The 17,591-nt window shown below is 43.4% G+C and overlaps 1 protein-coding gene across 1 annotated transcript in view; it reads right to left on the bottom strand.

Moving 5' to 3' along the window:
- LOC137332157 (sodium channel protein type 4 subunit alpha-like) overlaps positions 1-17,591 on the bottom strand; it is a 160,618-nt gene that overhangs the window by 61,617 nt on the left and 81,410 nt on the right. The window contains exons 14-15 of the mRNA XM_067996231.1: positions 12,442-12,646; positions 10,440-10,534 (exon numbers count right to left, since the gene is read on the bottom strand). Coding sequence (XP_067852332.1) covers positions 10,440-10,534; positions 12,442-12,646 — 300 coding nt within the window. The remainder of the gene's footprint in view (positions 1-10,439; positions 10,535-12,441; positions 12,647-17,591) is intronic.

Genomic DNA, 17,591 nt, shown 5'->3' with positions numbered 1-17,591 from the left:
GAAGTTCACAATATATTGGGTTGAACACAGCAGCAAAACCACATAAAATGCTTACACCACTAGCACAGCCCCACTGAATAAAACTAAATTACTATTACTATATCTTTCAGTCATTCACTGTTTCATTGTGCAGAAAATAAAGCATCAGTTCTCCAAACGAAAAAAATGAACATATAAAATACCACCCACGTGAGTCTCGCACGGTGTATTGCCTCCCTAGTGCCAGGGTAAAAGACACCACTGAACAGGTGCAGAACCTTTTAAGGGGATAAGAGGAACAGCCAGAAGTTGTGGTCCATGTTGGAACAAATGACATAGGCAGGAAAAGGGTTGAGGTCCAACAGACAGAGTTTCAGGAGTTAGGGAGGCAGCTAAAGAGCAGGACCTCAAAGGTAATAATCTCTGGATCACTCCCAGTGCCGCGTGCCAGTGAGCGTAGGAGTGGTAAGATAAGACAAGTTAACGCATGGCTGGAGAAATGGTGTGGGAGGGAGGGCTTCAGATTCCTGGAGCATTGGGACTAGTTCTGGGGCAGAAGAGACATGTACAAGATAGATGGGTTGCACTTCAACAGGGCTGGGACCAATGTCCTCACAGGGAGGTTAACTAGTGTTGTGGGGGAGGGTTTAAACTAATTTGGCTGGGGAAGGGGCACCAGGTTGAAGCATTAGAGAGGAGAAACAAGGTGTACAGGGGACTAGGAGGGACAAACAGCATTAGAATAAAGAGTAGGAGGGATCAGACAGGGGGAAAATGTGAGGCGGACTAAGATGGGATTGGAGTGCATGTGCATAAATGCACTTAGAGTGGTAAATAAGGTTTGTGAGCTGCAGGCACAAGTAGCCACATGAAATTATGATACAGTGGCAAATACAGAGACCTGGCTCAAACAAGGGGAGGAATGGCACTTAATATTCCTGGCTACAATGTATTCAGGAAAGATAGGGAAGGAAAGAAAGGAAGGGTGGTGGTAGTATTGATTAAAGATACTGTTACAGCACTAGAAAAGGATGATGTACTTGAGGGGTCAAAGACAGAATCTATTTGGTTAGAATTAAGGAACAATAGAGGAGCTATTACACTACTGTATACTATAGGGCAGCAAATAGTGGGAAGGAGATAGAGGAGCAAATTTGCAGGCAAATTGCAGAAAGGTGCAAGAACTTCAGAGTAGTGATAATGGGGGATTTCAATTATCCCAATATGGACTGGGATATTAACTGTGTAAAGGGCAAAGAGGGGGAGGAATTCCTGAAATATGTGCAAGAGAACTTTCTTGATCAATATGTTTCCAGCCCAACAAGGAAGGAAGCAGTGCTGGATTTAGTTCTGGGGGATGAAGTGGGGCAGGTGGAGAATGTTTCAGTGGGAGAGCAATTTGGGAAACAGGGATCACAATATCATTAGGTTTAGAGTAGTTATGGAAAAGAATAAGGAAAAATCAAATGTGAAAATACTTAACTGGAGGAGGTCTAATTTCAGTAAATTGAAAAGGGATCTGGCCCAGTTGGATTGGAATCGAAGGTTGGCAGGTAAAACCGTAAATGAGGACTGGGAGGCTTTCAAAGAGAAGATAGTTCAGGTACAGACTAGACACATTCCCACGAGGGGGAAAGGAAGGGCATCCAAAGCTAGAGCTCCCTGGATGACTATAGATATCGAAATTGAAATGCAACAGAAAAAGGAGGCTTACGATAACTGTCAGGTTCATAATTCAGTAGAGAACCAAGCTGAATACAGGAAGTACAGGGGAGAACTGGAAAAGGAAATAAGAGGGGAAAAGAGAGTGTATGAGAATAGATTAGCAGGTAACATAAAAGGGAACCCAAAAGTCTTTTATAAACATATGAATAGTAAAAGGGTAGTTAAAGGAAGTGTGGGACTGATTAGGGACCAAAAAGGAGATTTTCTTGTGGAGGCAGAGGGCATGGCTGAGTTAATAAATGAGTACTTTACATCTGTCTTCACTAAAGAAGAGGATGCTGCCAATGTCACAGTAAAAGAGGAGGTAGTGGAGAAATTGGATAGGATAAAAATAGATAAAGAGGAGGTACTTAAAAGGTTGGCAGCACTCAAAGTAGAAAAGTCACCCGGTCCAGATGAGATGCATTCCAGGTTGCTGATGGAAGTAAGGGTGGAAATTGCAGAGACTCTGGCCACAATCTCCCAATCTTCTATAGATATGGGAGTGGTGCCAAGGGGCCGGAAGATTGCAAATTTTACACCTCTATTCAAAAAAGGGGAGTGGGACAAACCCGGTAACTACAGCCTAATGTCGATGGTGGGGAAACTTTTTGAGACAATAATTCGGGACAAAATTAATTGGCACTTGGAAAAATATGGGTTTATAAATGAAAGCCAGACGGATTTGTTAAAGGAAAATCGTGTTTGACTAACTTGATTGAGTTCTTTGATGAAGTAACAGAAAGGGTTGATGAGGGTAATATGGTTGATGTTGCGTATATGGACTTTCAAAAGGTATTTGTTAAAGTGCCACATAACAGACTTGTTAGCAAAATTGAAGCCCATGGAATTAAAGGGGCAGTGGCTGTGTGGTTATGAAATTGGCTAAGGGTCAGAAAGTAGAGAGCAGTGGTGAACGGTTGTTTATCAGACTGGAGGGAAGTGTGTGGTATTGTCTCCCAGGTGTCGGTGTTGGGACCACTGCTCTTCTTGATACATATTAATGACCTGGACTTGGGTATATAGGACATAATTTCAAAGGTTGCAGATGACACGAAACTGAGAAATGTAGTAAATAATGTGGAGGATAGTAACAGACTTTGGAAGGACATAGATAGTCTGATGAATTGGCAGATAAATTTAATACAGGGAAGTGTGAAGTGATTCATTTTGGTGGAAGAATGAGGAGAGGCATAATAAACTAAATAGTACAATTTAGTGCAGGAACTGAGAGATCTGGAGGTGTACGTACTGACGTCTTTGAAGGTGGCAGGACAAGTTAAGAAGGTTGTTAAAATGACATTTGGGATCCTTGGCTTTATAAATAGAGGTATAAGAGTACAAAAGCAAGGAAGTTATGCTAACCCTTTATAGAACACTGGTAGGGCCCAGCTGGAGTATTATGTCCAATTTTGGGCACCACATTTTAGGAAGGATTTCAAGGCCTTACATAGGGTGCAGAAGAGATTTACTAGACTAGTACCAGGGATGATGGACTTCAGTTACACAGAGAGACTGGAGAAACTGGGGTTGTTCTCCTTAGAGCAGAGAAGGTTAAGGGGAGATTTGATAGAGGTATTCAAAATCATGATGGGTTTTGATAGAGTAAATAAGGAGAAACTGTTTCCAGTGGCAGAAGGGTTGGTAATCAAAGGATACAGATTTAAGGTAATTGGTTGAGGATCAGTTGGCGGACCTTTATTATAATCTTCCTGATGAGGTTGAGCCTCTTCGGATATTACTTCTCTGCCTTGTCCAAATAGTGAGCCTAAAGTGGTAGACCTACTGCTTGGAGCGTATCTGTGGTAACTCATGACTACAACTGTTGCTCTTGGCTCAGTGGTAGCCCTCTTACCTCTGAGTTAGAAGGTTGTGAGTTCAAATTCCCCTCTAGGACTTGAGCATATAAACTAAGCTGAAACTCCAGTGCAGTACTGAGGAAGTGCTGCATTGTCAGAGAAGCTGCCTGTTGGATGATATGTTGAACCAAGGCCATGTCTGCCTGCTTAGGTGGATGTAAAAGACCACATGGCTGATAATTAGGCTGTTTTTAGTGCTCCAGCACCCTCTAGTGCACATGTATATTTGAATTAAACATGATGGGGTAGAATTTCTGTAGGGGTTCAGTTTTTTTTTTGGCGGGGAGAATTTTAGGGTAAATCCTGTAACCAGAAGGCTTAATCATGAGAGATTACAGCTTTACAAGAAAAACCTGGGACTTTGAATGCAAGGTGTCAGTTATGAAACAGGAGTGAGTAGAGCTGACAAAATATTAATATGTGGGGAAATGGTACTCCTCGGTGAGATAACAGTGAACATTAAAAGCTGTCAGTCGGGCTCAATGGTAGTACTCCTATCTCTTGCGTTACAAGGTTGTGGGTCAAGTCCTAGTTCAGGAACGTAAGCATGTAATCTAGGCTGGCACATTAGTACAGCTTGGAGGGAGCACTACATTGATTGAGGTGCTGTCTTTCAGATTATACATTAAACTGAGGCTCTGTCTGCCTGTTCAGGTGGATGTAAAAAATCCTGTGGCACTATTTGAAGAAGAGCTGGGGATTTCTCCCATTGACTTAGATAAAATTTATCCCTCACCCTCAACCAACACCACCAAATTTGATTAACTGGCCATTTATCTCATTGCTGTTAATGGGGCCTTGCTCTGCACAAATTGGCTGCCATGTTTGCCTGCATAACAACAGTGGTCCCCGCCGCCAACTCCATTTCCTAGCCACCGACTCCATCCCCCTCTCTGGTCACTGTCTGAGGCTGAACCAGACCATTCGCAACTTTGGCGTCCTATTTGACCCTGAGGTGAGCTTCCAGCCACATATCCGCTCCGTCACCTAGACCGCCTACTTCCACCTTCGTAATATCGCCTGTCTCCGCACCTGCCTCAGCTCATCTGCTGCTGAAACCCTCATCCATGCCTTTGTTACCTCTAGACTCGACTATTTCAATGCTCTCCTGGCTGGCCTCCCATCTTCCACCCTCCATAAACTGAAGCTTGTTCAAAACTCTGCTGGCTGTATCCTAACTCACACTAAGTCCTGTTCACCCATCACCCCTGTGCTCGCTGACCTACATTGGCTCCCAATCCAGGAACACCTCAATTTTAAAATTCTCATCCTTGTTTTCAAATCCCTCCGTGGCCTCGCCTCTCCCTATCTCTGTTACCTTCTCTGCGCTCCTCCAATTGTTGCCTCTTGCGCATCCCCGATTTTAATCGCTCCACCATTTAATCGCGCCTTCAGCTGCCTAGACCGTAAGCTCTGGAACTCCGTCCCTAAACTTCTCGACCTCTCTCTCCTCCTTTAAGACGCTCCTTCAAACCTAACTCTTTGACCAAGCTTTTGGTCACTTGTTCTAATACCCCGTTATGTGGCTCGGTGTTAAATTTTGTTTGATAGCATCCCCAAGGACGTTTTACTACATTAAAGACGCTATATAAATGCAAGTTGTTGTTGTTGATAATTCATTGGCTATGAAGTGCTTCGGGGTGTCCTGAGGATGTGACAGGTGCTATCTAAAAGAATAAAGAAAGACCTGCATTTATATATTTTTTTATTCATTCATGGGATGTGGGCGTCGCTGGCGAGGCCAGCATTTATTCCCATCCCTAATTGCCCTTGAGAAGGTGGTGGTGAACTGCCTTCTTGAACCGCTGTAGTCCGTGTGGTGAAGGTTCTCCCACAGTGCTGTTAGGTAGGGAGTTCCAGGATTTTAACCCAGCGACGATGAAGGAACGGCAATATATTTCCAAGTTGGGCTGGTGTGTGACTTGGAGGGGAACGTGCAGGTGGTGTTGTTCCCATGCGCCTGCTTCCCTTGTCCTTCTAGGTGGTAGAGGTCATGGGTTTGGGAGGTGCTGTCGAAGAAGCTTTGGTGAGTTGCTGCATTGCATCTTGTTGATGGTACACACCGCAGCCACGGTGTGCCGATGGTGAAGGGAATGAATGTTTAGGGTGGTGGATGGGGTGCCAATCAAGCGGGCTGCTTTGTCCTGGATGGTGTCAAGCTTCTTGAGTGTTGTTGGAGCTGCACTCATCCAGGCAAGTGGAGAGTATTCCATCACACTCCTGACTTGTGCCTTGTAGATGGTGGAAAGGCTTTGGGGAGTCAGGAGGTGAGTCACTCGCCATAAAATACCCAGGCTCTGACCTGCTGTTGTAGCCACAGTATTTATGTGGCTGGTCCAGTTAAGTTTCTGGTCAATGGTGACCCTCAGGATGTTGATGGTTGGGGATTCGGTGATGTTAATGCCGTTGAATGCTCAGGGGAGGTGGTTAGACTCTCTCTTGTTGGAGATGGTCATTGCCTGGCACTTGTGTGGTGCGAATATTACTTGCCAGTTATTAGCCCAAGCCTGGATGTTGTCCAGGTCCAGGTCTTGCTGCATGTGGGCTCAGACTGCTTCATTATCTGAGGGGTTGAAAATGGAACTGAACACTGTGCAATCATCAGCAAACAGCCCCATTTCTGAGCTCATGATGGAGGGAAGGTCATTGATGAAGCAGCTGAAGATGGTTGGGCCTAGGACACTGCCCTGAGGAACTCCTGCAGCAATGTCCTGGGACTGAGATGATTGGCCTCCAACAACCACTCCCATCTTCCTTTGTGCTAGTTATGACTCCAGCCACTGGAGAGTTTTCCCCCTGATTCCCATTGACTTCAATTTTACTAGGGCTCCTTGATGCCACACTCGGTCAAATGTTGCCTTGATGTCAAGGGCAGTCACTCTCACCTCACCTCTGGAATTTAGCTCTTCTGTCCATGTTTGGACCAAGGCTGTAATGAGGTCTGGAGCCGAGTGGTCCTAGCAGAACCCAAAATGAGCATAGGTGAGCAAATTATTGGTGAGTAAGTGCCACTTGATAGCACTGTCGACAACACCTTCCATCACTTTGCTGATGATTGAGAGTAGACTGATGGGGCAGTAATTGGCCGGATTGGATTTGTCCTGCTTTTTGTGGACAGGACATACCTGGGCAATTTTCCACATTGTTGGGTAGATGCCAATGTTGTAGCTGTACTGGAACAGCTTGGCTAGAGGCACGGATAGTTCTGGAGCACAAGTCTTCAGCACTACAGTCGGGATGTTGTCGGGGCCCATAGCCTTTGCTGTATCCAGTGCACTCAGCCTTTTCTTATATCACGTGGAGTGAATCAAATTGGCTGAAGACTGGCTTCTTTGATGGTGGGGATCTCAGGAGGAGGCCGAGATGGATCATCCACTCAGCACCTCTGGCTGAAGAGAGTTGTAAATGCTTCAGCCTTGTCTTTTGCACTCATGTGCTGGACTCCGCCACCATCGAGGATGGGGATGTTTACACAGCCTCCTCTTCCCGTTAGTTGTTTAATTGTCGACTACCATTCACGACTGGATGTGGCAGGACTGCAGAGCTTTGATCTGATTCGTTGGTTGTGGAATCGCTTAGCTCTGTCTATAGCATGTCACTTCTGCTGTTTAGCATGCATGTAGTCCTGAGTTGTAGTTACACAGGGTTAGCACCTCATTTTTGGGTACTGGTGTTGCACCTGGCATGCTCTTCTACACTCCTCATTGAACCAGGGTTGATCCCCTGACTTGTTGGTAATGGCAGAGTGAGGGATATGCTGGGCCATGAGGTTACAGATTGTGGTGGAATACAATTCTGCTGCTGCTGATGGCCCACAGCGCCTCATGGAGGCCGAGTTTTGAGCGGCTAGATCTGTTTTCAGTCTACCCATTTAGCACAGTGATAGTGCCACATAACATGATGGACAGATGCATCTGCGACAGGTAGGTCAGTGTGAAGTCGGGGCTTCGTCTCCACAAGGATTGTGCGGTGGTCTCTCCTACCAATACTGTCATGGACAGATGCATCTGCGACAGGTAGGTCAGTGAGGATGAGGTCAAGTAGGTTTTTTCATCATGTTGGTTCTCTCACCACATGCCACAGGCCCAGGCTAGCAGCTATGTCCTTCAAGCTCAATTAGTAGTGGTGCCACCGAGCCACTCTTGGGGATGGACATTGAAGTCCCCCACCTAGAGTACATTCTGTGCCCTTGCTACCCTCAGTGCTTCCTTCAAGTGGTGCTCAACATGGAGGAGGACTGATTCATCAGCTGAGGGAGGGCGGTAGGTGGTAATCAGCAGGAAGTTTCCTTGCCCATGTTTGACCGGATGCCATGAGACTTCATGGGGTCCGGAGTCAATGTTGAGTACTCCCAAGGCCACTCCCTCCTGATTGTAAACCACTCTACCGCCAACTCTGGTCGGTCTGTCCTGCCGGTGGGATAGGACATACCCAGGGATGGTGATGGAGGAGTTTGGGACGTTGGCTGAAAGGTTTGATTCTGTGAGTATGGCTATGTCAGGCTGTTGCTTGACTAGTCTGTGGGACAGTTCTCTCAATTTTGGCACAATTCCCCAGATGTTAGTGAGGAGGACTTTGCAGGGTCGACTGGGCTTGGTTTGCCTTTGCCTTTGTCGTGTTCGGTGCCTGGTGGTCTGATGCCGGGTGGCCTGTCCGATTTCATTCTTATATGCGCCTTTCATGACCTCAGGATGTCCCAAAGCACTTTACAGCCAATTAAGTACTTTTGCAACGTAGTCACTGTTGTAATGTCCCACAAATACCAATGTGATAGTGACCAGATAATCTGTTTTAGTGATGTTGGTTGAGGGATAAATATTGAAACTGGGAAGAACGCCCCTGCTCTTCTTCAAAATAGTGCCATGGGATCTTTTACATCCACCTGAGAGGGTAGACGAGGTCTTGGTTTAACGTTTCAGCCAAAAGACGGCACCTCCGACAATGCAGCATTTGCTCAGTACTGCACTGGAGTGTCAGCCTAGATTTTGCACTCAAGTCTTGGAGTGAGACTTGAACCTCAACCTTCTGATTCAGAGGCGAGAGTGCTACCACTGAACCAAGGCTGACACCTAGCAAGTTATTTCCTTTCCTTGCTCATTAAGACCACAGCTCAGTTGATCTCTAACTGATCTATTTCCATGCCAGTGCTCTGTATTATACTCTAATCTCAGCGTGAAGGGCCAATTCCAGCTGCACTGATGACGATACTCCAATTAATGTTTTCTTCTAATTGCCTTAATTTTGTACCTAAAAGCTTTCTGCACTCATAGGTCATAAACATCAGTTCATTTCATTTGCAGTACAGAACATATACTACACATAAGTCAAACTAATCTGCGGTCAAACAAATGAAAAACATCTGTAATACTGAGGGGTATTGTAGTGGTACAGTGTGTTGGAGCACCAGTGCTTTGTGCTATGGAATGATCGTATGCTGACGTTTGATCATGATTCCACATATGGGAAGAAGATTTCTCTGTTCGCTATTTGTAGTGAAATTATAAACACATGTATAAAGAATGCATTTATGATTTTGCTACAAATAGCAAAGGGGCTAAATCCAGAGTGAATTACTAACTTCAGCCATTCCATTGTGAGAATGGTGCACAGTTGCTTAATCACAGGAAGGTAGGGAAAATCAGAAATATTGTCAATCCAAATCAGTCTCATATTAAACATAGATTAGGAGAGGAGAATGGCGGAACTACGGAACAGCACTGGCTGAATCTTGCTGGGAAAAAACAACGTGTCAACGCACAAATCGACCAGTAAGTTCAGGGGATTAAGAGATACGTCGTGAGTTGCAAATCTCCAGAATTTACTGGTCAATTTACGCTGCTCCACTGTTTGCTTCGCTCAAACAGCATCTCGCCCTTAGCCTCCCTGTTATTTTTAAGAACTTGCTGGATTTGCACATTATTGAGGATCATATATGGGATCCTGAGTTTAATTAATAAGGATATACAGCACAAAAACAAAGAGGTAATGCTAAACCTATACAAATCATTGGTTAGGCTGCAGTTTGGATACTGTGCCCAGTTTTGGGAGCCTATTTTAGGAAGGTAAGAGGAGTAGAAAATGATACCAGCGATGAGTGATGTAAGTTATGAGGAGAGACTGGCCTTGGCTCAGTGTTGGCACTCTTCCATCTGAATCAGAAAGACATCGGTACAAGCCCCATTCCAGAGACTCGAGTATATAATCTAAGCTAATCCTCGAGTACAGTGCCTGACTTTAATGGCCCTGAATAAAGCAGGGCGTATAACAGGCAGCCGATGCGATACCACCTGTTCTGTGGAGATTTATGAGGATGTTGCCAGGACTGGAGAATTTTAGCTATGAGGAAAGATTGGATAGGCTGGGGTTGTTTTCTTTGGAACAGAGGAGGCTGAGGGGTGGTTTAATTGAGGTGTACAAAATTTTGAGTGGCCTAGATAGAGTGGATAGGGAGGATCTATTTCCTTTAGCAGAGAGGTCAATAATCAGAGGGCATAAATTTAAAGTAATTGGTGGAAGGATTAGAGGAAAATTTTTTTCACCCAGAGGGTGGTGGGGGTCTGGAACTCAATGCCTAACAGGCAGAAACCCTCAACTCATTTTAAAGGTGCTTGGATGTGCACCTGAAGTGCTGTAACCTACAAGGCTACGGACCAAGAGCTGGAAAATGGGATTAGGCTGGATCGCTCTTTTTCGACCGGCTCAGACACGATGGGCCGAATGGCCTCCTTCTGTGCTGTAAATTTTGATGATTCTATGATTCAATGACCACCCATGGTGAATTTCTCCCCCAGTGTGTTAAGTCACTTTGCCAACCAGAGCCTCATTACTTAAATTATCAGTTAAACTTATTTAAAACTTTACACAAGGTTAACTAAAATAAAAATCGACACTACCAACCCTCATTCCTTCCCAACGAGAAATGGCTCGCAGAGGCCTCAAAGCGCGTAGTGTTCTGAGGGATCGCATCGATTTGAAAGCTTGAATGCTGTTGCCTAACATACTGAGCCACCCTATCTACAAGAAAAAACATTAAAAATAATGAAAATTATGACCGATAATACAAATTAATTGTTTTTCATGATTATATAAACAACTAACAAATACAAAATATACGCTATTATTTTATAACCTATTTCTCATTTTTAAAACTTTTGGGAATTTCTATGGGAACAATTTTTCTTACACAGTGGTAGAAGGGTGTAAACAGAGCCATGCTATTGCTATGTCACAGCATGGAGCTCCGAGTAACTACATATGAGATTTTTTTTACAGCATCTCTAATTTGCAAGTACTTCCAATTGCTGCCATATACAATGTTGTCATCCATTGATTTGTGTGACTGTTTTGTTGCTGTAAGATGCTCTCATTCTTTACTCAGTGACGACCCAATTTCTGGACTATCAGGAGTCGTGCTGAGTGAAGAAGCTCCCTGTCCATAGGAAGAACGAGCCAAGCTGTAGTGCTCCCACCCCTCACCCTGAGAACACTAACAAAGACTTGACAGAAGGTCACTTGTTCTCTCCACTGGGGAATGGAATGTGGTGTGGGAGGGAAGCAAAGGAGGGGGAGAGAAATTATTTAAAATTCAGAAGAGTGTTTTCACATCTTTAATTTTATTTAAACATTTTTGTGATGGAGTGTTGTATTTTATAATTTAATGTTCATCTTTTTACTGAAATTTGATTCTGGAAGAAAGTGGCACAACCACATATAGTACAATCATATGGTGTAACCCGTGACATTTAAAAATAGACTCATGGCAAAATATTAGACTGGGCTGATCACAGTGTCCCAGAGGCCACAAGGATTGTACAAAGAATGACAAATTATCAGTGTTTTTCCCCACTTTGGTACAGTTTGTAAAGATGCTGATAGCCCTCCAGTATTATGGCACAGTGGCTAATCTTCACACGTGAGCCAAGACAGTGTCTGTCAACAGGCCATTTTAATGGGTGGTATCACAGCTGAATCTGACTCTGTTCACAGACACACACACACACACACACACTTGTTCCAGTTGGAGTCACAAGATGGTGGTGAGGTGTGGGAACTCGATCTGACTTTTCCCTCCTTAGCCCAGGAATGCTGAGGCCAGTGGTAGCACCCCCACAAAATTAGGTGTTTTTATATCACTTAATTATGTATTTTAACAGACAAGGTGTAAGATATACAAGATAGAAAGTTTTTGCTGGACGCTTTGTGTCACAGTGGGCTGATGTACTTTTGCACTGTGCTATGAAGTGCACGGTCTTTGAGTTTATAGTTGTGATTCCAATGCAGTGAGTTCCTGATTTTGCTTGGTCCATTAGAGAGAGGAGCCAACCAAAGTTAAGGCAGACCTCTTCAGGGACAGAGAGAAAATTGGTGGACAAGTTACCTTGTTCAGTTTCCGTCTGTCTCCTAGAAGCCAGAAGCTGCCTCAGTCAGGAAATAGTGCCTGACACTGAGGAACGTACATAAAGGCAAAGAGATAGTTGAAACAAGAGGGGGATTACAAATAAATAAAGTGAAGAAAAAAAAAGTATTTTGGAGGATGTTTCTAATCAAAATAATTTGTCTGGGCTTTACAATTGTTCTGTTTACTCTGAGTAAGACATCTGTCTGGAATGAGATAATTCACTATTGTAGCTATACAGCTAATCCACAGATGTGTATTAGGTGCTTTATGAGGAGAGGTTACTCCAGGCAGTTCACATACAGCTTACATTTGTTAAAAAACACATTGCCCTTTGAACACTAATATCTTCTGAATAAAAAAACTATGCTACATGCTGTGAAATAGTGTACAGATGCTATCTGATTAATGCAAGCCCGAGAACAGAATGAAAATGCTTTTTTACTAACAATTTGTACATTAATCAAAAAAAATAACATTTAAAAAAATTCTCCTGCAAAGAACTTTCACAATAAATTAATAAACAAAAACTTACCACAACTAGAAAGAAATCCAGTAACGTCCAGACATTTGTAAAATAATCTGTTAAGCCGAGGCCTAGTACCTTAACAATCATTTCGAAATTGAAAAAGAAGGCGTAAAAGTAATCCAGGTACCGCAGTGCCAGCTGGACCTTTGCATCTTTTTGCAAGTATTTATCATCTAAAGTCTATAAGGAACAAAGAAACATTCTGAAACATAAGGCAGACTTTATCAATACAACTCTTTCAATATAGAGGTAGTTAGGATCTTTTAATAATTCATTTTGGTACAGCAATTATATGGATGTGTTAAACACTTGGGGGATTAAATTGGTTAACCCCCGAAAACGGGCGCTGGGATTGTGGTGCGCGATTAACCCGCGCCCGGTCGTTGGTATGGAGGCAGCACATAACATTCGTACTGTTTGGTGATTTCAGTGATTGCTGCATGCAGCCGACGCTAACTGTGCTGTTGAGTGGCTGCATGCACCAGCAGGAGGTCCCAATATCGGGAGTGGCTAGCGCCACTTAAAGGTAGCCTGCACCTCTTAAATGGAAGGTGCACTATGGCTGCAGGAAGTGGTGGAAGTCAATGGTGAAGTGAATCTGTGCTGCAATATGGTGAAGCATGGTGATGATGGGAACTTTGGAATTTTTAATAAGCAATAAGTTGGCTGCTCAAAGTTTGCGGGGCTCTTACATTTTCAAAATATAAGATACAAGTCTGAACAGAGTCTGAACGGAGATCAGAAATCGCACACGTAAAACACAGATGCAGGTCTTGTCCTTATGTTTAAAAACTTGTTTTATTTTAAAATATTGAATAAAGGTTGCTCAAAATTATCTCCCACATCCTCCAATCTGCACGGATGACCTCATCAATCTTCCGATCTGAGTTTATACCAGGCCTGCGAGAATGCATGCACCAAGGTACTCTGATGATGCGCTAGAGGCCTTGATGCAAGAAGGAGGGGCATCCTATATTTTTTTTATTCACTCATGAGATGTGGGCGTTGCTGACAAGGCCAGCATTTATTGCCCATCCCTAATTGCCCTTGAGAAGGTGGTGGTGAGCCGCCTTCTTGAACTGCTGCAGTCCGTGTGGTGAAGGTTCTCCCACAGTGCGGTTAGGTAGGGAGTTCCAGGATTTTGACCCAGTGACGATGAAGGAACGGCGAAATATTTCCAAGTCGGGATGGTGTGTGACTTGGAGGGGAACGTGCAGGTGGTGTTGTTCCCCTCCAAGTCATTTGCAGAGGGGTAACAGGCCCTCCAGACATATACTCCCGAGACAGTGGGAGGCAGTAGGGGACAAGATCAATGTCAGGAGCATAGCACCATGAACATGGATGCAGTGCAGGAAGAAGTGCAATGATTTGTCATGAGCGGTTAAGGTGCGTGAATTCAATTGTCAAGTGGCATCTCCTACCAACTGCTCCACCAGCTGCATCCACTGCTCCAAGCACTACGCCCCCATCACCCATCTACCAACAAACTCTTCCAATTAGATGCTTCATCTCACCCTCACACATTACCGCTGTTGCAAGCCGCACGCTCCCAACTCACAGGTCACACACACTGGCAGCTATTCAACCATGACAGCCACATCACCCAAATAGGACAATCACTGACACACTTCTTGCTTTCTTGCGGGAGAAGATGGCGCACAACAGAAGGCAGCAAGTGGCAGTGGCTCCATGGAACATGAAACTGCGTCCTCTCTCAGAATGACAGCATTCCTGACCCACCCCTGCCACTCTGCCAGTGCTCTTGCTGTTGCCTGTCAGCGAGCCAGCCCACTCCCTGTAGTGTATTGAAACTTTATTATAGGAACATAGGATCAGGAGTAGGCCATTTAGCCCCTCGAGCCTGTTCCGCCATTCAATGAGATCACGGATGATCTGTGACCTAACTCCATATACCCGCTTTAGCCCTATATCCCTTAACACCTTTGATTAACAACAATCTATCAATCTCAGATTTAAAATGAACAATTAAGCTAGCATCAACTGCTGTTTGCGGAAGAGAGTTCCAAACTTCTATCATCCTTTACACGTAGAAGTGTTTCCTAACTTCACTCCTGAAAGTCCTGGCTCTAATTTTTAAGCTATGCCCCTAGTTCTAGTATTCAAGTATAGGACATCTCCAAAAACAGGTACAATTGCATCAGCAACAAGAAGTAATAATCCAGCAACTAACCTGTAATTCCAGCATGATCCCTTTAAGTACCGCCAGTGGGTGGCAGGGGGTGGGATGTCCTCTGTGCCGTTTAAGACCTGTTCAGCTGTGCGAGGTTAAGACAGTGCGTTGGCAGGAACGCGGAGTTCCAAAATATCAGCAGTTCCTTTAAATCAGGGTTGCACACTGATTTACATCATAATCTCCCTACTCTACATGCCTCCGGCGTTTGTTAGGTCACGTGAGCCAATGCCTTTACCAAGATGGCACCCTGCGCATGTCACGCCGGAAGTGTGTACGCGCATCTCAGACACCATTTTCTGGGCTCAGGTGTCCGCATAGCGCCTACACAATGGGTGCTATGCAACCCAATTTAGCTCCATTCGTACCTTGTTTCTGATGTTTTCCAAATACTGTAATATGCCCTTCTGACTCAAAATGAAACAAAACACATTGGGGCAGTAATTCCTCTGTGTACTATTTAGAGGAATAGAGGAATTTCTACCCCATTGTGGCATTAAAAAAATTATAACAGATAGTTCATAGAAAGATGGATGGCCATGGGTCTTAAGAGTCAAACTCTTAATTTAGAGAGAGGATCTTAAAATCCTAATCTGGAATAGGATGGCTCAAAGTAGTGACAGTTGCAAGTTTGATTCCTGTTCTTCTAAATTAGTGATCTGAGCTGCATCGATGGGAGGCTTTGCCATCTCTTACTGGGAGGAGGGAAAGTCAGAGGGGAAAATTACTCCTGGGTGGCCCCTGGTGCCTCTTAGCAGCTAGCTACTGGGGGGCAATGGTGGCCACTCTCTCAGGCATACCTCTCACATATTCCACATTGAGCAGAATGACCCATATTTGAAGTGCAGGAAACTTACCATCCTGTTGAGATCTTTAATATTTCCTCAATATATGCTTAGCTCAGTTGGTACCACCTATATCTTCTAGAAGGTATCAGAAGGTTGTTGGTTCAATGCCGACATTAGCACCAAAACTGGGCTGATATAAGGGTGCAGTACTGGGGAATTACTACATTTTTGGAGGTGCCATCCTTCAGATGAGATGTTAAGCCAAGGTTTTTCTAGTAGTTCAACTGGACACTAATGATTCAATGGCACTATTCAAAGGAGAGCAAGGAGTTTTTCTAACGTGCCCGGCCAACTTTCTGTCTCAACCAACACCACCAAAAATAGATTAACTGGTCATTCACCTCATTATTGCTTGTGCAATAGTGCGGTGTGCAAAATGGCTGCTATGTTTTACTGCATGATATATTGAATGCATTTCAAAGCAATTCACAATTCATGTGAAGCAATTTGGGATGGATTCTGAGAGATGTAATATGAATCTATATGAATGCAAGTCTTTCTTTCTTATTTAAAGTGTGCCCTTCTCCTTTTCATAGTTCAGCTTTTCACCTTCTGTCTTTTTAGTTGAATCACCACTTGTATAACTTGCTGCTATGTTGGCTGTTGTTGATTAGGCACCTAAAATAGTCCTGTACATTCGCAGTGGACAGTGGAGTACTTGAGTGGTATTGAGCAAAACATAATAACGTCAGTGTGAATAATTTGCACATCAGCTACTGCTGATAACTTAATCTAGTCCCTGTTTGTTATGCAGTGGGACTGCAACTCACACTTTCCTCACGGAATTAGTTGTGGCATCGTCAGGATGTTATATCTTTAGGTTCTTCCCAGCCGTTGCACGTAGGACCAGGACAGAGATTATTAATCGAGTGGTTTGGGGCAGAGAGTTTGTTGCTGGGGCAGGAGTTCATTTTGGTGAGCCGTCATCAGGTGAAATTCAAAGGGGAGAGAATCAGAATTAAACCGTTTTTACTGATCTTAAAATGTATTTGCATTTTTGATATTATAGGGGACACAGTAGATCAGGAAAATATATGGAGAGAAACCAGGCCAATATTGAAACAGAGAAAGATTGCATACTTTAACAACACACAAGTGTGAATAATAAAATAAAACTGCTTGTTAAGCAGGATTCTGATACAATGGTAACTTATACTTTTAGGCTGGTATTTTGTCAAATAACAATTGATTGAAATTGCAAATTCCTCTTTTTCAAAATCTGAAAGCTCCTCGTTTTTAGCCACTTTGCTAAGTTTTGACATTTGTTATTATTTCCGATACAAAATATTTTATATACAATTTGTAATGAGTCCATACCTTTATAATTTCATGGATCAGAATCCCAGGTATACCTCGGACTGCATCTGAGGACATAGACAACCCAGAGCTTTGAGGGCTCAGAGCCATCCTTGGCTAATACAAACCACTCACCTCTAAAATGGCCACCAGTAAGGTGATGATCAATAAAATAATTACTGAAGGAGGAAAGAAGAAAACTTTAGAATATTAAGGAAGATGGACAAAAGTTACAGGAATATTTAACTTAAAAACTACAGATTATTAAGTTAGAAAAGAGTGGGAGAAAGATGAGGAAATCTTGAGGAAAAGTGTTCATGGTTTATATTTTAAGTTTTTTGAACAGTTTGTTGCCATATAAAAAAAACCTAAATAATTATGTGTACTAAAAAGATGATGCCACAGATTGTGTCTCACATTATGGGCATTAATGTCTTACAATGTCTGACATTTTAGAATTCTCTATCCCTCATTGCAGGGGCACATGGCTGAGAGATATACATAGGCTGCAGACATCAGATAAACAAAGAGATGGATAAAATTAGAGAAAATACATGAAAAAAGAAAGTAAAAAAAATTCCAGTGAGGACTGATATTTGCATTCAGGCTTCCGCTAACAAATGAGTTTCACAATTCATTGGGGGGGTGGGGTGGGAAGAAATTGTGAAAAATTACAACATAAAAGACTAAATACTTCATTAGGAGATCATGTTATATTGGAAGGTATAGAAACATATTCAAACGTGTTTAATCGGATTTTAAAAACCACTTACAAAAAGAGGTCTTTAAG

The sequence above is a fragment of the Heptranchias perlo genome, chromosome 1, assembly GCF_035084215.1.
Source record: "Heptranchias perlo isolate sHepPer1 chromosome 1, sHepPer1.hap1, whole genome shotgun sequence".
Lineage (NCBI taxonomy): Eukaryota > Metazoa > Chordata > Chondrichthyes > Hexanchiformes > Hexanchidae > Heptranchias > Heptranchias perlo.
Note: the sequence above shows the minus strand (reverse complement) of the source record. Positions and strands in the feature narration are given on the sequence as shown.